The sequence below is a fragment of the Vipera ursinii genome (assembly GCF_947247035.1).
Source record: "Vipera ursinii genome assembly, chromosome: 2".
In the NCBI taxonomy this organism is placed as follows: Eukaryota; Metazoa; Chordata; class Lepidosauria; order Squamata; family Viperidae; genus Vipera; species Vipera ursinii.
This window is the reverse complement of record NC_139513.1, coordinates 147,729,396-147,748,068: the sequence shown is the minus strand read 5'-3', so window position 1 is coordinate 147,748,068 and position 18,673 is coordinate 147,729,396. Positions and strand designations below refer to the sequence as shown.

The window sequence follows — 18,673 nt, the reverse complement described above, 5'->3', positions numbered from 1 at the left end:
TTAAAGGGGCAGCAGAGGACTCAGATTCGGCCTCCGAGGGATGCTGGTTTGTGTGTGGCTCCTCCAAGATTTGGGGGGATTATTTCCCCCACACCCAGTCCCTGCTCCCTATTCATTACGGAATATCGATATAGGTTGCTGCTTTCCTGGCTCCTCCTACCCCCTCCAGAAGGGAAAGTTGCCATGTCAACTATTGTTTCTGAAAATTCACATGTGTCTTTTCATTTTCCAGAATTTCTGTTCACGGGAAAATCCATTTGAAAAGCAATGCCACAGAAGAAAAATGTTATGGAGAAACCAGATACAAAAAACAGATGGCTGCCCAGGAAGAACCAAAGATCCCTGGGAAAGATTTGTGTGAATTCTCCTAGGTGCGTCTATGACCGGATCGCACCAACATGGCTCTGCTAATAAGCATAAAAATTGGGTAGCCCTATGCACTGGGCATAAAAGCAGTGCTGGCTAGCAGGACAAACTGCAGGAGAATCAGAGGCACAAAATGTTCTTTAAAATAATGTGATTTTAGGCCTTGGAATATATGGAATAAATGTGCACTTCTAATTACATCTGTATAGGTGTGCACATAGATGTGGTTTGCTGTTGGACATGCGTGTGTGTCTTTCATATTGTGTTAAGTAGCTTATGTCCACGTCCTGAAGGAACATAAAAAAAATCTGCTTAGGCACTAAACATTTAAACGAACATTTATGAAATGTGTACAACAGGGCCGTATAAAGCAATTAAGTAAGTATAGTCCCTATACAGATAATCTTCAATTTACAACAGAATATTTAGTGACTGTTCGAAATTTCAACACCACTGATAACACTGACTTATGACCATTTTTCACACAACAACCGTTGCAGCATTCCCAGGTCACGGGTGACGGTTGAATGTCCCGAGGGTCATGTGATCACCTTTTGCGAATTTTTGACAAGCAAAGTCAATGGGGAAGCTAGATTAACTTAACAACCCTGTTACTAATTTAACAACTGCAATGATTCACTTAACAACTATGGCAAGAAAGGTCATATAACGGGGCAAAACTCACTTAACAACTATCTCGCTTAGTAACAGAAATTTTGGGCTCAACTCTGGTCATAGGTTGAGGACTACTTTAAGACGTGTGGACCTCAACTCCCAGAATTCTCCAGCCAGCGTGCTGGCTGGAGAATTCTGGGAGTTGAAGTCCACACGTCTTAAAGTCACCAAGGTTGAGAAACTTTGCCTTGCTTTCTCTTTTCATTGTTGATCCATCCCAGGCTCCTTTGCTATCATTTATGATCTTCCAATCTGCAAGTTTCTAACCATCATCTGGGTAGTCATGGTAGGAAAATGAATGTTGGACTTGAGAAACCACTGGTCTGAGGAACAACAGCAGAGCACTTGACATATGTTTAACTTTCTATCTTGGTCTCTTCTGTGCACTATTTGATTCCAAGCACAGATATGTTCATGCTGCTTCCTTTTTAGATTCCCTTCTCAAAAGCCATTTCTTTCACAACTAGAAGCATACAGTAGTTTTAGATTTCCAGGGCTGTTGCTTGCAGTTAGCCCTGTGTCTCATTCTCAGGATTTTTCCTGCTTAGGCCTACATTATGTGCACCCCAGCAATATTTAAGAGGGGTAATCCCTTTGGCATTAGCTTTGTACCAACCTCAAGTAGTTATAAACCAGCCTTCCCCAAACTGACTTGTTCTTTCTGGTTGTGCAAATACTGGGATTTGGTCTTCTACAGCAGGGGTCTTCAAACTCGGCCCTTTTATGACTCATGGACTTCAACTCCCAGAATTCCTCAGCCAGGCACGCTGGCTGAGGAATTCTGGGAGTCCATAAGTCCATAAGTCATAAAAGGGCCGAGTTTGAAGACCCCTGTACAGATATGGAAGCTACAAGGGGATCTACCATTCAAACTCTGATGGAAGACTCACCTTCTTTGGACATGCCAACCTCAAAGCACTTCTGTAGGCGACAATACTGGCAGCGGTTGCGAGTAACCTTGTTAATCTGACAGTTCTTGTCTCGGTGGCAGGTGTAGACCATGTTTTTCTGAATACTTCGGCGAAAGAAGCCCTAAAAGTTATAGAGAGCAGAGTTACAAGTGAGCAGGAGACTTGAGGTGGAAGGCTGGCATGGACGTAGTTTACAGCAATGCTCTCAGGCAAGACTCTCTCCTGATTGCCAGTTCACACAGTCCTAAATCATGGCTTGCTTTAACTAAATTCAGCTGAATGAATTGCAGATAGCAATTGACTGGGTCCTTACAATCCATTAAAATGTAAACGTTTATCAGCCATAATGACTGCATTCATGCAGAACACTCTCCCCTAATCAAACCACATTTAGGCTAAGCTTAACAGGAGCAATCAGTCACTGTTTCAATTGGGGACTCCTCTTTATAGAACTTTGTTTAGTGCAAGATAAAGCCATCCCCTGGATATTTTGAACTACAATGTCCACAATGCTTTTCATTTGGTCTGGCTTGTTAGAACTGTAAAATGTTCGTAATTCAGCAACTCTTGAAAGGAACGCCTTGTTTCTTATCAACAAAGCCTTATGATCCACTATTTGATTAACTCTTGGGATCCATTATGATCTGTAACAATGCGTCCATCTGTCTCATGGTAGACCAGATTATTAGCCCTTCTTGCACTGTCTTCTCCCACATGTATCACTTCCACAACATGTTCAGGCAGGAGAAACCTATGATAGGGCATGTGCTACAGGGTCCTTTTATAAGAGAGCAATTTTCTCAATTCAGGTCCTTCCATATACCTCATAAAACAACTCCAGTGGTCCCAGTCAGCACGAATAAGTACTGGAGTTCATATGCAATTAATTATAGACCAAAGTTTTTGAACAGCACTGCGCTGCAGAGCACTGATGTAGAAGCTAAAAAAGCAATAATCCAGGAAGTTCAGAATCCAAGTATTTATTTAACTATGACACATTCTCTTGGATCTATCTGCAGTATTGGGATGATCATACTACATAGCCTGTTTTTGAGAAGCACTACCAAATATTACTGAAATAATATTAGAGAATATTACAGGTGCTAATTATTAGGATCCTAGAGACTATGCTTGGGCATTGATCAATACAACCAGATCCAACAACAACAACAACAACAACAAAGATAAATATAATTAACCTGTTCCAGTACCAGTGCTAAAGTGCCAATATGGTGTAGTGGTTAAAGCATCAGACTAGAAACAAGGAGATGGTGAATTCTAGTTCTACCTTAGGCACAAAGCCAGCTGAATGACCTTGGGCCTGTCATTCTCTCTCAGCTCTGGGAATGAAGCAAGGGGAAACCACTGAAATCTCACCAAGACAACTGCAGGGATTAGTCCAGGCAGTTGCCAGGAGTTAACACTAATCTGTAGGTACACTCCCCCCCCAAAAAAAAGCAAAAATAGTGCTAATACTCCAGCTAGCTGAAAACTGAAATCCAACACATCTGGGAGGACATCCAGTTTCTGCCTGGAATTATGCAGATATGTTAAGTGCACCCTTACAATCCAGCTACTGACCTCAGAAACCCTTGGCTGGTCAGAAAATCTGGGTGGCCTTCAACAGTTCAGCTCTCTAATATTATTCAAAGGCACTGTGGATCTCTGTACTAACAACGTAGTAGGTGGACTTTCTGCAGCAAACTACTTCAGATTTGACCAGTGGAGTGAAGGATGCAAATCGGTATACATTCGCTTGTTTTGCACATTTCGTCTTGCTTGCATAATCTGCTTCGGGTGTTGGCATGCGGCAACTTGGAATTCCCTGCTGTAGCATTCTTTGGCAGAGGAAGGAGGTCTGGGTGAAGTAGCCAACCACACCCTCCTAGCTGAACAGAGGCAGGAGTCATGATGACTGTCTGAATTCAGGATGTGTACTGTGGAGGCTATGGGGGTGGGTGCTTGGGAAATGCAACCCTCACTCTCAGAAAGTGAAAAGCAGATTGCAGTCCAGGACCTTCCCTTCACTTACCTTGCAGCCCTCGCAGGAGCTGACCCCATAATGGTAGCCAGAGGACTTGTCATTGCAGACAAAACACGGCTTGTAGACCCGTGGGGGTGGGGGTGGAGAAGGGGAGCTGGGCACCATCTCCTCAGAACTTGTGCTCTGGGTCTCCACTGCTGTAGAGGGAAACAAGAATACATGACAGACAGATTTTGATTTTCTGTGGTATGGGTGTGCATGTCAGAAAGAGAGCATAAGTAGTGACAAAATAACTTTTTAAAATTTTTCCTAATTAGAAAAAAACAGATAAAAACCAAAACTCCCCAGTCCAAAACTTGAGGGGAACACAACAGGACAATCAAAGAGAATAATTAAACTTGGAAGAAGTTGTGTTACAGACACGCTTCTGTCTCTTCTCTTTCTTTTAGCACACAGCATGGAATTGCATCTGTTTCTGCTTGGCCAGAGGGCATGGACATGTAGGAAAAGATGAGTACAGGTAGTCCTTGACTTACAACACTTCATTTAGTGACCATTCAAAGTTACAATGGCACTGAAAAAAGTGACTTGACTGTTTTTCATAGTTACGACCTTTGCAGCATCCCCAGGATCACATGATCAAAATTCAGATGCTTGGCAACTTGGCAACTATTTATGACCATTGCTGTGTCCCAAAGGTATGAGATTCCCTTTTGCAACCTTCCATGGGGAAGCCAGATTCACTTAGCAACCGGGTTACTAACTCATAACTACAGTGATTCACTTAACAACTGAGACAAGAAAGGTTGTAAAACTCACTTAACAAATGTCTCCCTTAGCAACATAAACCTGTGGTCGTAAGTCGAGGACTGCCTATATTAATAGGACTCTCTGACAAATGGGACGCTCTTCTAAAATCTATCTGGATGTATTGAATAATGGATGTTGGCACAAAAGTCCAACATTTACCTATAAATGTTATCAGACTTGTTCCGATTTTTGGCTAAACATTAATGGCATCTGAACTGGGAGGTGTCCTGAAGTCACAGTGGATTCTTCCATGAAAACGTCAACAAAAAGGCTCAGCTACTGCCCAAAGGCCAATCTGATGCTTGAAATAATTAGGAAGTGAACTGAAAATAGAACTATTGATAATAATAATAATGCTCCTACACAAATCTACCGAGACACCACATTTTTGAGTATTGTGTAACTTTAATCATTAAGAAGGCTTTTACAGAATTAAGGAAAAAGGTGCAAAACGGGGGCAACCAAAATGATTAGAGGACTGCGTTAGTTCCACTTCGAGAACAAACGGCGGTAGGTGGGACTCTTCAATTTGGAATATAGGGAGGCTGGGAGACATGCTTTTAACACAGTGGTATCAAATAAAGTATGGCATAGATAACATGGGTGGAGAGAAACCTTTCTTATAAAGTTAAAATTCAGGGCCAGCACTGAAGCTAAACGAAGGAGAGGCTCAGGATCAGCAGGAAAAAAATGTACTTTTTATACATCACCTACTTCAGGGGTAGGCAACCTTGGCTCTTTTATGACTCGTGGACTTCAACTCCCAGAATTCCTGAGCCAGCATGGCTCAGCATGGAAACCTCTCCCTTTCCCCTCAGCATGGCTGGCTCAGGAATTCTGGGAGTTGAAGTCCACGAGTCATAAAAGAGCCAAAGTTGCCTACCCCTGACCTAGTTAAACTATAGAATCTGCTGCCAGCAACCGTAGTAATAGCAGCCAATTTGGCCCATTTTAAGAGGGAATTGGACAAGATCATGGAAGATTAAGATAAATGGCTATTAAGACTGTTAGTTACTCCCGAATAGTGGGCAGGTTCATTGGTTGTTATGAAGCAATGGTGGAGTCTAAACTTGTAAGCTTCTCAAATGCATCCAAATGGCTGTTGTATAACTAATTACAAGTAGTCCTTGATTTACAACAGTTCATTTAGTGACCATTTGAAGTTACAGGGGCACTGAACGAAAGTGAATTATGTCTGTTTTTCACACAACCATTGCAGCATCCCCATGGACACATAATCAAAATTCATATACTTGGCAACTGACTCATATTTATGATGATTGCAGTGTCCTGGGGTCATGTGATCAACTTCCACAACCTTTTGACAAGCAAAGTCAATGGGGAAACCAGACTCACTTAAAAACCGTGTTACTAACTTAACAATTGCAAGTGATTCACTTAACAACAAGAAAGATCATAAAATGGGTCACTATTCATTTAACAACTTAGCAACACAAACATTGGGCTCTATTGTCATAAGTCGAGGACTACATGTAATACCCCACAATTATATAGGAGGCTTCATCTCTGCCATTCTGTCTTCAAGAACTCAAGGCAATATGTGTGTCACATTTGTGTGCTCATTCTCTGAGCCACAAACTTGCCAACTAGCTTTTAGCTTACTTCATTGTATGATACCTGTCTGCTTGGGTAGTTTACACTTGGGTAGTTTACAGCGTGTAAATAGTGTGAGCAGGCAGTCAATTACAGAATCCCCCACCTGAGTCTGCAAATGGCCACAGGAATTGTATTAGTCTGATTTGTAACCCAAAGTAGACTGCCCCAGCCCTCTAATTAGCCTAACATAGCTATTTTAGTAAAACAAAAGACATTTTAAAAAACCCTCAATCTGAAGAACTCGCAAAAGAGATTCCCCACGGCCACATTTCAGGTTTATTATCCCTTTTAGTTTCATCTAATCATTGACAGGAAAAAGTATTGAAAAGAGTTTGCTCCCGCCTACTAAGTCATAAGCCGTAGATTTCAAACCAAATGGTTGAGTTCATACATTTGCACTAAAGTAACACTGACCCAATAGTGTGATTTTATTTATTTTTTTGCTTCACGCAGAAACCCAATTCCAGTGGGGTCCAATGCTCTTCTGCAGTTCCTGTTCTTCTCTTTTCAATGTACAGATGAGGAAAGTGAAGATGAATAAATATCACCTGCTAAAGGCCACATCGAGATTGAAGTCAGTCTGGAATTTCAATATTCCTGGACCCCATTCAGCATTTTAGGACAGGAGAGCATAAATATATTTTAGGAAGAAATTAACCAATACTGGAGGGCAAATGATTTATCCAGAAGCACAAATTCTGGGATAGCAGAAGCAAAGAGCTGGTTCGCGTTCAGGTCATCATTATTAGATCGGAAAGCCTAACTCTCATTACTTCGGTATGATGAAGTTCCCTGGGATAAAACAGATGTTCAAAGATTTTTATCCCTAAAGTCCATGCCTCTTGCCCTCCTCATGACCCACGGAGCCTGGACAGAGCTCTTTCAGCCCAAACTGCATTTTTCCACCTGCATTTTCCCGCACCGCCCCCAACCCAGGCAAAGCATAAAACTGTTTGCAATTCTAGCTTTCAACAGAGACTGAATTTCCTGTGTCAAGGCCCTAAATGCCACATTCCAGGAGAAACAGGTTGGAATTGTTACCAGAGCCTTGTAACATAATCCCTTTCCTTGGGGGAGGGAAGAAAAGAATAAGTCTGTCCCAAAAGGGACAGGGGAGGTATGAGGAACAGCCTGGGACCCTCCAAATCTGGATGGATGGAAGCTGAAGCCCAGTTCATTGGAAGGGTATTTGATTTGGCTGGTTTTTTTGTTTTTTTTAAAATCCCAACTAATCCATTTCCTTTCAAAGTCCTGTTTTTTTAAAAAAAAATGGTTTCCTGCCTTCAGGACGGTGGTGCCCTTTCCTCTATGCTAAACATGAATTAAGGGTGATATAGGACTACTGCATTTATAAAACTAAATTATACTTCCACTAATTACCAGCCTTTCATTAAACCAGTTCTCCGTTAAATATTAACTGCATCCTCCTCCTTTTCCATGCAATTTTGCATAACTCTGCAGTGCACTGGTTTTCAGCTTCTCGACTACAGGTGGTCCTCGGCGTGCAACCATAACTGAGCCCAAAATTTCTGTTGCTAAGTGAGACCTCTCATCATGAATGTGAGTCAATTGCCAAGCATCTGAATTTTGATCAGATGACCCTGAGGTCGTAAGTGGTCATAAGTCACTTTTTCAGGGCCGTTGTAACTTTGAATGGTCACTAAATGAACTGTTGCAAGTTGAGGACTCCCTGTATTTCAGTGCTTCTGTTGAAACAGACCAGTCTTCCTCAATCTTATAGGCCCCAGATATGTCAGCCTTCTGAATTTCCAAATGAGAATTCTGGGAATTGCAATCACAGTGTAACTGGAGGGCACCTGGTTGGGGAAAGATGGACAGGTGTTTGTTCATCTGGACAACCAGGCAAGGCACCTTGGTCCAGAATATTCAGGTCTATTCAGTTTTGGAAAAGGAGTTCAAGTAGTCCTCAGCTTACAGCATTTAGTGACCTTTCTAGGTTACAACAGCACTGAAAAAAAGTGACTTATGACCATTTTTCACACTTACAACCACTGCAGCATCGCCGTGGTCATGTGATCAAAATTTAGATGCTTGACAACTGGTTCCTATTTATGATGCTGCACTTTCCTGGGGTCACGTGATCACCTTTTTTTGAGACCTTCTGATAGGCAAAGTCAATGGGGAAGCCAAATTCACTTAACAGCTATGCTACTAATTTAACACCTGCCATGATTCGCCGAGCAACGGTTGCAAGAAAGCTCGTAAAAGGGGGCAAAACTCACTTAACAAATGTCTCACTTAACAACAGAAATGTTGGGCTCAGTTGCAAGTCGGAGGCTACCTGTACTGAATTACAGATGGCTTGTTTGAAAACCAGAGATCAGTCCTGATCGTTCACGTTAGGAAATACAAAACCAAAACATTTGCATTTTTAAAAAAGAAAAAAGAAAAAGAGCTAGGTGCTGCCAAGTGATCTGAGCAGGATAGGATTGTGTGGGGAATACCTGGTTATAAAATGAACAGATTGTTTAAAAACAGATCAGGAATGAATGGAAACCCAAATCCTCCTTGTTTGCAGTTTTAACTTCCTGCTATCAGCAATCTCGCCCAATCCTGGCTCCGGCACAAACAATATTTGCAAAAGGAAAATAGCCTTTCGCAGACACTCCACTACAATAGATAACAAGCGTAGACAAAGTCCAAGCAACAAGTATATCTCTTGGGCCTTACAGTGATCCTACAATAAACAAGTCCAGGTTTTGCCAAATAACCATTCCTTGAATATTCAGCGTTCAAGATTCATTTAATAAGTGTATTTCTCTTTCAAATTCATACATGCACCGTAAACCATCCAAGTCTTGCAACCTGTGGTCAGGTAACTGCTCTTGCAAGGATTTTTCAACCTGACCTGATTTGCTGAGGATTCTTTGCAAAGATTTCTGCAGAAAACAAAAGCATGCAGCCTGGTACTGAACATGGCATTCTTCTTAAGAAAACCAATTCCTAGCTCTGATGAAGATGCTAGATAACACCCTGTGCAACCTCAGAAACTCAGAAAAGGATTAACTGATTAACAAACATCCCGGATAAGCAATCAGAGCATCAATGCTATTTACTGAAATAAAAAGAATATATTTTCATAGAAGTACAAATGGTGTTGTTTTTTTAAGTTCCTCACATACTATTCTTACTCAGTTTGCCCCTTTCATTTATTAAACCTTACGCTATGTAGTCCAACCAACAACCGTCCCCTCAGTTCTCATCCAGGGCTTTTAATAGCTTTTCATTTTGCTGTGATTCTTTGAGCTAGAGTTGCCAAGAAATGGACTTTCCTGAGCTGCAATTTACACATCTATGCAAGCAAAGGGAGAAATATACGTAAAAAAAATTTTTTTTGACCGCAGGCCTATTCTGACACAAAATGTGATATAATTTTCTTTCCACAGTGTTAATCATGGAAAAGAATAGTAGCAAAAGCACTTAGACTTATAATGGTTTATTTTACAAAAGTAGTAAACACAGCATTTCTCATATCTCCAACTCCTCTATAAAATTTTGAACAGTTTTTTTCTTCATACAAGGTGACTGAGCTTAATATAATGTAGTATTAAATTATAACTTATTGAATAAGCCATGATTGGCAACAAACCATAATGGCTGAATTGATGCAACCAGCAATGCTAAATTGAAAAAAACTGCATCACCATTTACCATGCACATAAACTGATAAATGTTTTTTCTTCCCTATAATGCCAAAACAGGCCAATGAAAAAAGAGAAGAAAGCATACAAGTACACACAAATATTTCTACACAGAGTACATGCACAGGCACTGACATACTTTCTTGCATTAAGACCTTGCCACCAGTACTACAGAATCAGATTAAGTACCGTACATGGCCCCATTGATATAACTATGGGTGTATTCCAGGCTGAAAGCTTACCACAGATTACATTTTGTTGATAATGGAAAAGGGGTATACTCTAGCCTCACGGACATCTAAAATGTCAACATAAGGCTAACTTTGTACAACACTTAAAGCCACAAACCAGGGTTAACAATTCATAATTGCTGTGCTTATTTAAAATGCTAATTCAAAATAAAAAGCACATTATTACATTAATTACATTTTAATGTAAATTAATGTAATGCATTTTAATTACATACATTAATTACAACTACAATTAGAACAACTAATCAGTGGAACGACTTGCCTCCAAAAGTTGTGAGCGCTCCAACACTGGAGGTTTTTAAGAAGAGATTGGACAACCATTTGTCTGAAATGGTATAGGGTTTCCTGCTTGAGCAGGGGTTTGGACTAGAAGACCTCAAAGGTCCCTTCCAGCTCCATTACTCTACTATTCTGTTAATTCCCATAGGTTGACAAGAGTATAATTTCTTTAGTTTGTCCACCAAAGATTCAACAAGTTTTGTGAAAATAGCTTATGTGTTAGAGTTTGACACATTCTCCTATCTTGCATAACCACTTTGATATTTCAGGGCTGTTATTTTCCAAGGATATCACATATTTTAGTACTTGTCAGCACTTGCCCTGATCAGCTTTTTGGTGATGATAGGGGACTGCACCAACCAGCTGCTTGCTGTTAGCTCCTAACAGCTGATCAAGAGTGGCAGTAGATCCTGATTAAACAACTCTTCTTTCAACCAATAAGCTTTATCTAGTCAGTTAGATAAAGATGTTCTTTCTATATTGCAATACAAGTAACAACTAAACCACAGTATGGAATTAAACACGTGCTTATATTACAGGTATATTTTAGGCACTTAAAGCTTGCCCACCATGACTAAATACATTGCATACCGACTGCCTCATTTAGCAACCATTTACACCAGTTACAATGGTGTAAAAAATCAGATTTACAATCACCCTTGCATTTGTGTCCACCATAGCATTCTGCAGCCATGTGATCACCATTTGTGCGCTAGCTAACCAGCTTGAAATAAGCAGTATTAATGGAGAATGTGGAAGTAAAATTGCAAGTTGTGGTTATGTGATGGTTTGCTTAATGACAGAGATGTCTCTCTTAAGGAACAAACAGGAGGTGACATTGTAAGTCCACTGTAGTCACAATTTTTCCCCTTAGTGACTGTGGCTGGCACTTAGCAAATTGCTGATCACAATTGTGTTTGTTAAGTGAGGACTAATGTTAATAGACCCTTTCTCTCCAAAACTGGCAGCAGAGCAAAGCCCACATTCAATTACAGAATATATGCAACGCATGTTGTAGGCTCCAGGTTAAATTTATGCACGCTTAACCTATAAGCTCTAAATGGCTTGGGTCCGGAACACCTGCTGCCGGCATCAACTTCCCATTGTCCTGTGCGCTCCCACAGGGAGGGCCTTCTTAGGAATGCTGGCAGGTTATTCCCAGGGGAAGGGCGTTCTCTGTGGGCGCACCGGCCCTTTGGAACCAACTTCCCACGGAGCTTAGGACTGCCCCCGACCTTCGCTCATTTTGCAGGGACTTGAAAACCTGGTTTTTTGAGCTGTCTGGCCCAGACTGAAGGGTTTTAATTATTTATTAATAGGGTTTTAGTTTAAATTCAGGGACTTAATTTAATCTTAGTTTTAATCGATTTTAACTTTGTATGTTATGTATTTTTATTTTTTCCCTGTAAACCGCCCTGAGTCCTACGGGAATAGGGCAGTATACAAGTTTAAATCATCATCATCATCATCATCATCATCATCATCTTACCAAGCAGAAAAGAACTGCTACAAAACAAGATTGAAGTAAACTCATAGTCAGTTATGTTGTATTAATTATACAGTCTTATTTCATACCTATACTAGATTTGAGACACAATTGGTGTGTCTAGATATGCTTGCATATAAGCAATGACTTGTATGGGACTTCTTGCACATCAGTTGCACTTTCACTGTTGGGTCAATTTTCCTTTCACAAAATTTAGCATTTTCCAGTCCAGTGGATAAAGCCAAATCAAAGCAGCTCTTCATTGTATGCCACTGATCTGCTATTATCATGCCAGCTTTCTACAGCAAACAGAAGCTATGCTCACAACATATACTGAACCACAAACTAGCCAGCCCATGTTTTGAGTTTATGTTTTAATGAGTTGTATAGAACTTAGAACTGAGCGATTGAGCTAACTGAACAAACCATAGTTGCATTAATTATCGTTGTAATCAACTGCAGCCACAGCCCTAAAGTATGAAGACTTCATGTACATCTTCAAAAGCCATAGCAGAGCTACATCTATATTTGCGAATGCACAGCTGTTGATAACATTAATGCGTTTGCTACAAGAAAACCACAAATAAAACCACTGCAAATAAAATAGCATGATAAAGTATAAGTTAGCATTCAATGCCTGATCATATTGGTGGTGATGGTATTAAGAGAGTACTTGAAAGGAGCTTAATGATTTCTCCTATCCCATACAGAATAACTTTTTAAAAACCACACCATAGGGGACAACACCACACAAACCTGCCAGTCCATAATTCAGCAATGCAGCTACAGGCTGGGGAGAGTTCCAGGAACAACTGTCTTAACCCTGGTAGCCCAAAGCAAAGGATAGTCATCTTGCACAGAGGGAAGGAAAGCAACGTACTGAACTTGGCCCCCAGAGCTTTGTTGCTTCTTCCAAAAAGCCCTTTTCTTTCTTATATGTCTGCTTTTCCCCATAAGAGAACTAAGAGGCTCTCATGCAGTGACTCAGATTGTGAATGATGCTAGAAGCCTTAGTTAAGTTCATTCTCTAAGCAACTGTTTCCAAGTGATGCCTCTTCAGGGAACTTTTGGATTCAAACAGCTGGGGAAATGTCCACTCTCCTGCATCTGATAATTCTGGGTCCCGGTATTGTCCTTGGCTCCCATGTCAGAACAGCTTATGTTGGATCTGCAAAAGCAATTCTCTGGATCTTGAGAATTGACTAAAATGTTGCCAAATTGCTGGAAGAATGCTGAAAAACTGGTATTTCTGCAGAAAATTCTACGCTCTACAGTAGTTCCCATTGTGCCTAACCATTGTGGATGCTAGCTAGAGCTAAGGAAAGATGAAGGCCAACTTCTGAAGGACCAGAGGTTGCCCAGGACAAGCTTGAAGGTGGTTTATAGAACAGGAAAAGTTCAAACGCCCTCAGGCTTTCATGAGACCATTCAGTTAGGATTTGTAAGGATTGTTAACTTACCTTTAAAAGAGGTTGACTCCAAGCCACTAAGCATACAAATATCTGGCTTTCATCTAGTTCATAGGCATCAAGGCACTAAGAGTGGGTGATAAGAATGAAGGGGGCAGGAAAAGAAGCTACTTCAGCGATAGACTTACTTTATTTTATGCTGGTTCCCCTGCCCTCTCCAGACTCAGGAGTAATTTTCTATAGACACAAAGGGCTTCTATGTTTGGCAAGGGGTACTCAATCACTTCATGCATGTGTGGTTTTGAGAACATGCCAAGGGCCTTTGCACAAAATGGCTCCCTATTCCCTAGTTGGCATGATGGGCATGGCAAGTCACATAACATCAGGAGGCAAACTTGTAGGATGTTCCTTCTACTCATTCCAACCTTCCAGAAATTGTATCAATCCCAACTTAACTTTTTGTTTTGTTTTCTGAACAGATTGACATTTTTTGCAAACAATGAACAGAGTGGCAGTTATCCACCATTTTTATTTTGTAAGAAATGTCTGTGGTACCTTCTTGTAAATATAAAAAAAAGCTGCAGACTAGTCGTTTCCTTTCCAAATGCTGGTTTTCTTTCTTTTTCTCTTTTTAAAATAATTTATTTAAATGTGGGACCGAAAGGCAGTTAGGCCAAGAGAGAGGACCACTTAAGAAACATTTGCATTCATAGGTGCCATTATGTTAGTATGCAACAAACAAAAGGAGGTGGAGATTTTAAGAATTATCAGCAAGAATGTAATTAAACCAAACAGACTGGACCCACTGTCTAAGGACATAATCAAAATTTAAAAAGAGAAAGAAGGGGGTAGGTAGGGGATGCCTCCATCAGGTAGCCAGTAATATCTTTCTCGGGCTGAAAAGCAAGCACTTGCTTCCTCTATGAAGATTAGCTTTAAGAGATCAGTTAACTTGGATGTTCAGGTAGTTTTGCAACCTTGAAGCTACTCTAAACAGCTTCTACTAGACATGAAAAAAGGACTGGTGTCTTAAAAAGGCATCAAGCCCTGACTTCTGGGAGCCTCAGCAAATTCAGGTATGCTTTCAGGTGCTTTCAGAAATGGCACTGCTTTATCGTTTAGAGGTCAGTCAGGATTCTCTAGTTATTTTCCCAGTTTTGATTTATATTCCAACACTGTCCCTCTTCTATGCAAAAATCCCTTCTGGCAGAGGAGGGGTGTGTGTCAGGTTTTCCCTCTGCTGAATTCCTGCTTAGCCCTTCTGCCTTCTACTCGCTCTCTCTCCCAACTGGAAATCCCAGCCTCCCCATGCAGTCCTCATAAGCAGCAGAGGAACAATTAAAAACTCATGGATTTCAACCCTCTGCATTATCCTCTTCTTTTAGATAAGACAACTAGAGGTAAGGGAGTTTTTCCCTTGGCTCCAGCAGAGCATGACTGACTCCCCAGGGCCAGAGAAGATAGAGGCAGACAAAAGGGGGCCCGGCCAGGTGATTAGATCTAAGTGGAAGCCTTTATTTACCTGTAAGCAGCCCAAGAAGCCAGGGATGCATGCGGAAAAGCTGGTGAGAATTTTTTTAAAAGATGAATGAGAGAGAAGGAATGCAAGATTACTCAGAATAATCTGCAGCCTTAACTCCTCACGTTCTTTAAACTAGACATCAAAGATTCTTTTCATAGTATCACTAAGGAGATATAAAATAGGTGAAATAGGTGTACCAGTACCCAAACAGGTATGCTAGAAAGGAATAATGCAGGATGGATAGAGCTACAGCACAGGAATAAAATAATGCTGTTAACATTAGGCAGGAAAGGTAAGACGTCTGCAGTTTTTGTGGCCACAATTTCAATAAAGCACCTAAGAGGTATAGGATTGATGTCCTGCTTTATTGTCCCCTTTCTGCTTTTAGCAAAAAATGAAGATTTCGGCTTCAAGAAGATAAATGATGCCACTAGGTGAATTGAGCCCTAGGGATCAGATGAATAGTTAAATATTGGGGCAACCTGAAAATGAAGTTATTCTCTATGAAGTGTCAAAATGAGGTTTTCTATGCTGCTGATCTCTCCTTATGTGAGCAAAGCAGATCTTTAAAATAATAATAAAAAAATCTATATGGGAAAAATATTGGTCTGGATTGAATCCTATTCACAATGAAGAACCCCCATTTAAGCTGACAACGCAATCTTTTTCATTCTTTTTTAACAAAGACAGATGTCTGGAAAAAAAATAAAGAAACTGACATTCACATATATTTTTATTAAAATGGCAATCTCTGTATACAGGCAGTCCTCAACTTACAACCACTCATTTAGTGACCATCTGGAGTGACAACAGCACTGAAAAAAGTGATGTATGGCTGTTTTTCACACTTATGACCATTGCAGCATCTCCACAGTCACTTGGATCAAAATTTGGGTGCTTGGCAACTGGCAGGCATTTGTGACCATTGCACTGTCCCAAGGGGTCATGTGATCACCATTTGTGACCTTCCCAGCCGGCTTCCAACAAGCTAAGTCAATAGGAAGTCAGATTCACTTAATGACCACATGACTCATTTAACAACTGAAATGATTCACTTATCAACTGTGGCAAAAAAGGTAATTAAAATGGAGCAAAACCCACTTAGCTGCCTTGCTTAGCAACTGAAATTTTGGCCTCCATTGTGGTCCTAAGTTGAGGACTACTTGTAATTCATAGCACCTTACAGAGCCTCAAAGGCTCTTGTCCTGAAAGATCTTTGAATTAGTACTTTTTTCAGATTGGCAAACTCTTCTTTGGTAGAAGTTACTTGCCCTGAAACAGGGTTTGAAAAATCACATCGGAAGTACATTGAAACATAAACACTTTCCCAAAAGTGTTAATATGCTCCTCATAAAAGAGAACTTACAAATGCCCATAGATTATGGCTTTCATTAATTAAACGTCCTACCTAAAGACATATGTAATCCCCACATAGCGGATAAAAGCTAACATGTATGCAGTTGAGATGATGGTGTACAGTATTTTTATGCTAATGTATTTATTCTAATGTGTGAAGGAGATACGATGGTGTACAATATATTTTTTCCCACAACTTCTGCCTGTGCCATGTTTTATCTTCGTATACAAGTGGTCCTCAACTTATAACAGTTCACTTAGTGATGGTTCGAGGTTACAATGGCACTGAAAAAAATGACATGACCAGTGGTGGGATTCAAATATGTGAACAAACCAGTTCTCTGTGCGGATGCCGCTTCCGGAAGTCCATTCTGGGCCTGGGCAACAAAAAATTAGCTACCGGTTCTGCCGGAGTGGTGCAAACCAACTGAATCGCACCACTGCTTATGACCATTTTTCACACTTATGAGCATGGTCAAGTGATTTACATTTGGACGCTTGACAACTGACTCACATTTATGACGGTTGCTGTGTCTCGGCGTCACATGATTACTTTTTGCAACTTTCTGACAAGCAAAGTCAATGGGGAATGCCAGATTCACCTAATCATAGTGTTACTAATTTAACAACTGCAGTGATTCACTTAAGAACTGTGGTAAGAAAAGTTGTAACATTTGTCACTTAACAAATTTCTCACTTAGCAATATAAATTTCGGGTTCAGTTGTGTTTGTAAGTTGAGGACTACCTGTAATATTGTGTTATGTGTCCACATTTGGCAGGAGGCTGTCATATTAATCAAGAAGAATGGCCAATAACAGAAATATCATCGGTTTCAGCATGCAGTTCAAAAAATAAAGGGCAATTGGGCTATTACCAATTAAACATCTGATTACCTCTCCATCCCAATCAGAACTGAAGAACTGTACAATCACTGCTTCTGTCTTCTCTTTCTTTCCAGCTTTTTATGATTTAAGCAAATTGTACAGATATGAGAAATTGGGAAATAAAGAATAGAAACCAATTGAAGCTGATCAAATCTGCTTCTGGGGTTGATTTGAAACCAAACTGTGGAAGGGGAGCAGAAACTGTATTAAATTGTTTGCTTCTTTTCATTTTACCCAATGTAAACAGTACTAAATGACCAATTCACCCCTTCTGAGAATGCAGTCTTGTGAGCTATGGCTAAGAGGCAAGGAATGTATCCAGCACAATATATTCCTCTGCTATCAGACTTTCTACACTGTTTGTTAGGCATTTGTAGCCCTGAATCACATAATCAAAAATTACTCAGAAATAAGAACTTCAGACAAGACTCCTTACAGTATAAGACAAACTGAAGGCCTTATTTGTGATAGATCTGATTATGATGAGGCATGCCACCCTATCATTTCCTGTCAACACACTTGCCGGAACCATGTTCTTTGAAATATTGGTCCCAGGCATTCAGAAAACATTGGCACCTTTTAATTACAGGCTAGTGCCCCCAGCACAAAATTCTCTCAAGGCCACTAAATAAGAACACTTCACAGAACAGAATAAAAAAAGCATATTATCCACTTGCAGGAAAAATCAGCTGGTGTGAGTCGACCCAAATATTTTCACACACACAAAATCAAATAAACTATATCCTATCGGATCCTCTGCCTGCACTTAAGATCATCTAGTATATCACAACTATTTAAATCCATACATGTCACAATATGCTTTGATTCGTGACCTATTTTTTTTTCCTATAAACTCATTTACATCCTGTCCCCTGCAAAACGTTCTCAGCAGGCTTTTATCCATCATGGGCCGGCCAGTTTGTGAGGCTGCTGCTCCTTCACATTTCTTCAGACAATATAAGTGCAAGAGTTCCTCGCTTGTGTTATGAAAGATTGGCTAAGAAAGAAACAGAATACTGGCCTGCAAACACAGAAATAAAGTCCAGATGAGGACACAGATGGGAAATCACAAGGAACTCCATGTTAGCGGCTTTGTGTTTTCTAAAGAAAGAGGATAAACTGTAACAATGAAATAAAACAATCAAGGATGTGGGACTTTACAAAGTACCAGAAATAATTCCGCAGACATAACAATTTCCCTGGTGTAGTTCAAATGCTGTGCTGAGGGTGGAGTGGGGAAGTTCCTAACCCTTTGCAGTTTGGTGCAATAAACTGTAACATGGAAGGCATGACAAGGAGCAATGGCATGTATCGTATTTTATTTGCATCTGGCCATTTTGTACATAGCAAAAAAGGCACGTGCATGTTCCACCTCTGTCCCTTTTGCTGCACAATTTTCCCACAGGCTGGGGAAAACAAGCTGGAGAGTCCCCCCCCCCCCTCTCTCCATTGGGGAGGAG

General features: G+C 40.5%; 1 protein-coding gene across 4 annotated transcripts in view; it reads right to left on the bottom strand.

The window, feature by feature from the left end:
• RARG (retinoic acid receptor gamma) overlaps positions 1-18,673 on the bottom strand; it is a 139,258-nt gene that overhangs the window by 16,018 nt on the left and 104,567 nt on the right. For 3 of the 4 annotated variants that reach the window (XM_083355015.1, XM_083355016.1, XM_083355017.1), the window contains 2 exons: positions 3,985-4,133; positions 1,932-2,073 (listed from right to left, as the gene is read on the bottom strand). In XM_083355015.1, the coding sequence (XP_083211141.1) occupies positions 1,932-2,073; positions 3,985-4,133 (291 nt within the window). Of the gene's footprint in view, positions 1-1,931; positions 2,074-3,533; positions 3,610-3,984; positions 4,134-18,673 lie in introns of those variants that run through there. The other variant, XM_083355018.1, reaches the window with a different exon arrangement.